At 37.4% G+C, this 7,740-nt stretch overlaps 1 protein-coding gene across 1 annotated transcript; it reads right to left on the reverse strand.

The window, feature by feature from the left end:
- Window positions 1-2,744: 2,744 nt before the first annotated feature.
- Window positions 2,745-6,893, reverse strand: LOC136263534 (retinoic acid receptor RXR-alpha-B-like). The gene is made up of 3 exons (XM_066058135.1): window positions 6,006-6,893; window positions 3,145-3,759; window positions 2,745-3,049 (listed from the first exon to the last, which is right to left on the reverse strand). Exons 1-3 carry the CDS (start codon window positions 6,553-6,555, stop codon window positions 2,802-2,804), a joined length of 1,413 nt encoding a protein of 470 aa, XP_065914207.1. The 5' UTR covers window positions 6,556-6,893; the 3' UTR covers window positions 2,745-2,801.
- Window positions 6,894-7,740: the final 847 nt, after the last annotated feature.

Genomic DNA, 7,740 nt, shown 5'->3' on the forward strand with positions numbered 1-7,740 from the left:
TGCAAAATAATTTTCGTATAAAATTATTTTAGCATGATTTAAGTGGATGACTGTTCTATTAGAGTAGTTAGATCTTTTGTAAAAATTTTCGTACTAGTTTTTGCATACAAAAATTATGTTTACGGTAGTAACTTTTGTGATAGAAGGGTACTGCATAGGACTGTACAATAAGCATGATCATCATCATAAAGAATTCAATGACTGTTATTATTATGTATAAATCTCTACTGTACACATGTTATCAGCAGTCAGATGGTACACTTTTGAGAACAGTCTACAACTTGTTGCGACAGTGCCAGAAGATCATTTTGACAAGTAGTTATTAGTTATTTACCTTTAAACAGTTTTAGTGTTACACTAATTGCGTGCTTGTAAAACTTATTCATGACAATTTTTTTAATCAAGAGATAGTATTGCTTTATTGTGATAAAATAGTTTTATCACACACCCTATAGGTATACAGCATATACCATTGTGTACCTAATAGCACTCATTTTGTACTTAGTAGATTGTCTGTGAATATATCCATGCTATGATCACATCCATTTTACAACTTTAAGCATTTCACTAACTCCTTGAAATCAATACTCTCTAATAGAACAGTCAATAAGATGTGAAATACTCTAATAGAACATCATACATTACTAAAGGATATGGAGAAGCATGATTGGAACAGTGAAGAGCACAGATAGGTGAAGGTTTAGTAAAATTTGAAAACATAATACTCAACAGCTACCTCACACTTTGCACACAAATACTAGCTTGACACTGTATAGGAATAAACTTATATGGCATGCAGGAAATGGGATCACTTGTATAACTCCTTGAATCTTCTGTCTACTGCAAAGAAACTCACCTATGCAAAGAATACATAGCTACATAGTCGCATTGTGTATGGCTTTACAGTAAACAAGCTGTACAGATGCAGTGTGCACCCTGGACTCTTTGAACTGATAAACATTAATCACTTGCAATTATTGATGAATTTTATCCAACTATACTTGTGGTTTGCAATTTTAAATGGCAACCATGCATAGTAAGTGCTGACACAGAAATTATGTGTAAACATTTAAACAATTCTAGAAAAAGAATTTCAGATAGCTATGTTGCTCTTGATTACACCATAATGGCATCAGCTGCTCTCATTTAAGTGTACCTGCCTCTCCCTAATTTTGTGCACTGTCTCACTGAGAATTGTACCAGAAACTATATCACTATAGGGACCAGCCTTAATGAAGAAAAAACAATTAAACACTTCGATACTGTTGTTCTTAAATGCTTGCAGGATACTTAACATAATATAACACGTGTTGACTGCCCTCACCAGCAATATCACTACTATAGTTCACGGTTATCATTCACAGTGGAGTACTACTACTGACATGTGAAATACCATTTAAATTATGTGTACTGCAGTGAGTGCTGGTGTAAGTGACACGGTGTGTAGACATGAGGTTCTAGATGATTTGGATCTATATATTATTGGTGAACACATTCAATGGGCTCCATGTAGTGACTGACTTTGAGCATGTGATGTGCACATGGCTAGCATCCTCAGGGACAGGTAATGCTCAATGTAAATAATGTATGTGGTATAGTTCTGGTAAACTATGTGAGCTGGCTATATAGGGTGCCAATGCATTCAGGTAATCCAGGAGATAAGTGGGCCTACTTTTTCATTATAATATGTGATTATGACAAGCTATGTATTGTACCAGAGCCCATAATTCAATTTTTGTACAACCAGTAAGTTGTCTACTGTTCTTTTCCAGACTCAAAGCTTTAAAACATACGATTGGTTGATTAAAAATTTTTATTCTGCTAGCACCACTTCCATATAACTTGACTTGAATGGTACCATTAATTTCTTTACATCATAGTCAAGGTAGAGGTAATGGTCTATATCTAGGGATATTGTGGATGGATGCATGAATATTAGGTCTGTAGTTGGCTGTTGCACCACAAATGGTCAGAGATTTGTTATTGGTAGCCAAGGTTTGTTATACGTAGCACAAATGGATCATTAACGTTTTGGTGCATGTTATTTGTGACCTGATTTTAGAAAATCAGTCACATTTGAAATACATAGAAATCCACACTTATATGTGTAACTACTAAAGCACTTATGCACCTAGTAAAATATTACACAGAATTTTTGTAATTCAGGGTACTGACTACTGATCTAGTCACCGTAAAGCTGAGTAGAAGTTTTTAATGCCTTATTTTAATCCTTAAATATTTCAGTTGTAAAATGTGACATTATGACCGATTTTCCAAAATCTGGTCACATTTAATGTTGTGTGTACATTGAGTAATCATTGCTATATAATTTTGTTATGTGCCTTTATGCTTGCATAATGTAAATTGTTGTGTACATGTAGTTTTGTGGTACGTAATAAGTCAAAAATCAAATGAAATAATTATCTATATCAACAGAACTTGTTGAGACAAGGAAAATCTGTGCTAAAAAGTAGAAACGAGACAGCTAGATATTTACAAGGAAACCATGCAAGTAAGGTATCACATTGCGGCAATCACTAACAGACACCTTGATTCTCCTGCAAAATAACGTAATGCAAGATCACATGAGGATTTCTAATGACAATGGAGAATTACTTAAATTGCATATACTCATAGCTAGCTATATCTTTGGTGATCTTTACCATTATCATCTATTCAGTTACACCAGCCCACAAACTCCTTTTATATTAATTCTATAGTAGTACTGCGCAGTGTAGCAAACAAGGAAAACAATATATAACAATTTCATACAATGGAATTTAATAATTGATGAGATTTAGTTAAATATTTTGTGAAATTAGTTTAAGTATGGCAGCATCACCCTCAGATTCCAAAATTTGATTATCGTAAGTGATCACAGCAATGTCTTTTGTTATACCCTTCACTTGGCCATGAAAGAGTAGAAGCTTAGTCATCCTTTGGGAAGGGCGCAGTTTGGATTTTTGCACATGAGTTTCTAGTAATTTCAAGCCAGTATCTTGTGCATGTTCAATCTCCTTCTGTCCACTTTCAGTTAGGTTGCGTATGACTAAAAGGAAACAGAAATAATTAAGAATGTGATGGCTAAAATTGACATCACCAATTCACAACTTGTCAGTAGTGTTATCAGTTATGCGTACTCACTTGGATTCATCAAGGTGATCAACTTAAGACATGACAGTTCAGTTTCATCTAACCGAATTTCCTGCATCGTGAATGTACTTTCCTTGATCAGTTTTTGTACGGAGGAGGCCACCACTGGGTTATCAGTAAGGTATAAGTGTGTTGATTCATCATTCTTGAAAGCACCATTACTCCCAGTTGGAAACTTGATGATACGATGAACAAGTTTCAAAGTGTTCACTTCACTCCATGATTCCTTGATCAGTTTAATCTGATCATCAACAGGTAATTGGGTGAATATTGGTATCTTCTTTGCCCAGGATATTACACTCAGCAGTGATCTTGTGCTTTCTGGAAATTTTCTGTGTGATTCAGTTGTTGGACTGTTCAGGATTGCACTAATCTCTGCTTTATCTGCCTTTTTAAGCATCTCTAACAGTGTAGCCTGGTCTTTAGCATCATCGTTGAATGAAACGTTGACTGGCATGGGACCTAAGGAATGAAACGGAAAGGGAATACTGGTACTAAATTTTCTTGGAATTGTTGGACTTTGTTGCAATGAACCAGTACTCTTGGTACGTCTAGTTGACAACTTGTGCTCTTTGATTGGATACGGTGTTCTTTCTTCTTGAACAGCTGTTTGAAAGAATGGTACATGTACAATAAACGCTGGAAATTGAGATACAACTATCTATGCTAAATATACAAACACCATTTTAATTTTGGTGACAATGTTAGCTACAGAAATATTAATAAACCAAAACAGTTACTAGTTAATGCATAAATGTCTTAAGTGATTTGCAAAGTAGGAAAACTAGATTAAGCCTAATGCAATAGACACCGAGTCTCAAGCAATGGTGTATCTTCTGCAATAAATTCAAAAGTGTTCTTTCCAGATTTCAGTGCAGGAAACATCTTGAATCTTCACTCACCCACGCAGGGTTATAGCTACAAACTTAAACAAATCATGAAAGTATTTGATTCTGAATGACTCACTTGTAATGAAGCCTCCTTCCCCCCTCCCCTGTCTGGCTATAAGCTGGACCCATTGTTACACATTGCAACCAGCGTTGAAACCGGGTCGGGTCATCCGGGTCACATTTTCTCCGGGTCATCCGGGTCTGACCCGGTTTACAATTTATCCGGGTCTGACCCGGATTGGATCACGTGAGAAACGAAATTGTTCGTTTGACGACGTGGAACTTATAAACGCTATCGCGTAGCTCTTTCGTGAGCCACGCCCACTTATCGCATTACCAACATATGCTCAGCTACGCCTATTTGTTAGTAAGTGCAGCATGTAGCACGAAACTGAGGGTATATATGGTGAGGGGTAGCTATTGTCAGTAGGTGAAGACTTTTTTTTTTTTTTGGTCTTCAACCTACAGCTAGGCTGAAGTTGCAATATTTACTCAACACGAATCGAACGCTCAAAATGTAGACTCGTTCGCTCACCCGAGACCAGCCGAAACACGTCTCGGCTTTAATTAATCCGGGTCAGTGGGTCATCCGGGTCAGCAGTAGTGACCCGGTTTCAACGTTGATTGCAACCAATTGTGTCCTTGTTCACTAATGTGAACTGGCAGAAGCACCGAGATTGATAGATTTAATCTCTAAGAGGAGAGTAAAGCAAAGAGGAGTAGGCTGTGAAGCAAACTCACTAAAGACCAGTGGCTTGATGTAGCGATATAATTTAATGTGTTATATATGTCATAAAAGAGGTTGTGGGTAGTATTGTGAATTCTAATCACACTGATGATCTGAAGTATTTAGCATGTGGTTGATATTTGGTATTTTGTATGATCCCTCATTCTATACTGTGCAGAGCATTAAAATGTGAAAGGGACCACTGACATGGGTGGCCCTCTGGAGAAGATAGTGGAAATAGGAAGTTTGTAGGACATTGTTACAGTGAGGTATGCTACAAGTTCAGGGCTAACTATCGGAGCTTGGTGCATGCCTCTGATTAATTAAACCGGGTCACATCCAGATTGCTTTTTGGATCAGTAGGTCAGCAGTACTGACCCACTTACAACCCTGTCATAATGTCATTACTCACAGCATGCATGTCAATATATTGAATCACAATTCACACTCAAAAAGAATAGGACTGTACATCATGATCTCATAAAATCAAAGGGCTTTTACAAATTAAAACTTTGGTGAGGAAAGGTATTAGAACTTGAAGAAATTCTGATGAACTCTAAATGGTTTCATGTGGGCAGTTAACAAGTTATATGAAAGCCCTTTCACGTCACTTAATCATTGTAAAAGTCCTATTACAGTGGTCCCTCCATTATTCAAACTCATTGGGCCTTAAGAGTGTTTGGATAATGACAAATGAAGCTCATACATTTATATACAGAGCTCAGTTAAACTACCCTAATAGAACATACACATTAGGCAAAATACTCTAATAGAACAGTCACTTTCACAGTTCGGATAATGATGATCAATGGCAGGATAATCAAGGAACCACTGCATGTCTCAGCCTGTTAGCTATACCTTAAAAATAATCTTCAAAACAACCATCATAATATGACTACTGAAAGAATAGTTACATTTGCATTACAAATAGTTTCAACTTTGCTATACCTGAACTGACAATGACCTCTCTGATTTTTACCTACAACAAATAATGCAACAAATTACACAATTATCTAGTCAGGATTTTTCATAGTTGCGGACCCCCCAATTTTCTTTCTTGGCTTTCTGCCTGGTTTTGCCTGCATGAAATGAATAACAATTGCTATGACCTTGTTACATCTTGTCTTTTCAGTAAAGGCATTCCTTCTGTAAAATACTCACGTATACACAGATGCGTGATTACTATTACACATCCATGCGACATAGTCACTACAGTGACTACAAGCTTCACTTACCACCCTTTTTCATTCCCACATCAATGCATTTCTGCATGCGACAGTGCTGACATTTGTTTCTTGAGTTTTTATCAATTTCACAGCATTTGTTGCCTTTACACACATACTTTGCTTCTGCTCGAATACTTCTTCTGAAGAAACTCTTACATGCCTCACAGCTCATTATACCAAAGTGCATTCCAGAGGCAGTATCATTGCACACTCTGCATACCTGCTGAACTGAATTGGATGCAGATTTTGGTGGAGAATGAGAGTTCTGGATAGAAGACCAAGATGGCAATGCCGGCTGCTGATTAGTGTCAACGTGGCTGTTCTCATATCCAGAAATGGAACTAATTCCTTGGTTCATGTATCGGTCGCTGCAATTAAACCCAACGTGTGGTAAATCAGCTAGCATCATCCAATCACTGAAAGGTTGGTCCTCGGGTTGGTCGTCACAGCAGCCAGTGGGAAAGGAGTTTCCATCACCCCACAGAGGCCATTCGTATGCTTCTTTGTTATACGTGAATATATTGTTAGAACTAAAGAAATCGGCCGACCTGGAGTTCATCTCTGCAACATTTCACTGTAACTACGCAATATCGACCTTTTTTATACTTTCACGCGCAGCGGCGCGTACACGTGTGAACAGCTAGCCCGCATGGTGGCAAAGCGCGATTTTTCTCGACTCTGGTCGGAGCTCCTTGATTCTTTGTTGTTCTTGTAGTGTACAGTAGAGATTTGTCTTCTTCAAGTAGTATGCAAGTTCGACGGTGGCGACCCTTGCGAACAATACGCTCAAGACTATTGTGTAGATCTAATTACTTTATCAATAGAATCACCAACAATTGGAATAGTTTGCCTAATTACGTTGTAAATAGTTCTTCGATTAACACTTTTAAATCATTATTAGATAGTCATTTAATTGATTCAAGATTTATTTTTGTATAATTACTGCATTGATCGGGTATGCAGGCTGTGCCTTTACCCGTATTTAATCATAATCATAATCATAATACGGGAAGGTACAACAGGACACGCCTTTTCATTTTTGCAAGCTGTCGGTTACTCATAAAGGTTTATAATCAAAAGCTTTTAAAGAAATAGTATACTTACGTTTTACCACTGTTCAAGTTCTGAGGTGTAAGTGACATTGGTTGTGCTATATGTAAATGATTGCCAGCCTTCTTAGCACCGAAATACTTCGGCGCATGTGATTGATAACAGCTAGCAATAGTAAATGAAATTAGAGAAAGGGGGATGTGAAACAATCAAATTTGCTTGGCGTAACTATCTGCACCGCGGTCATATAGCTTACAGTCATAGATTATATTCCCTATAATCTATGGTAACACCAACACTTTACAGTACCTCCCTCTTCTATTATTATGTACTCTTGGTAACGATATAAGCAGCTTGTTCTTTGGCAGGCTTTAACAACTTGCTTTGGTGCCATGCTGCACGTGAGACACATGTAGATGCTACTGGGCCTACAGTCTCCATGGAGTGGATAGTAAGCACACTCATGGATAAAGAGGCAAATGAACAGCTAGGAGATGGCATTGCCTGTAGGTACTTTTAAGAAAACATTTCATAATCATGGACATGTAAAGATTCAAGATATTATGCTGTCATGAGTACACATGAACTGTAGTATTTGTATACAGCATGCAACTTGGGAATGGCAATGATATTTACTTCAATGAGGGTATATTCTCTGAAGAGCACATTCTCTGAAGAGCACATAAATATGCAC

This window comes from Dysidea avara, chromosome 8, assembly GCF_963678975.1.
Source record: "Dysidea avara chromosome 8, odDysAvar1.4, whole genome shotgun sequence".
NCBI lineage: Eukaryota > Metazoa > Porifera > Demospongiae > Dictyoceratida > Dysideidae > Dysidea > Dysidea avara.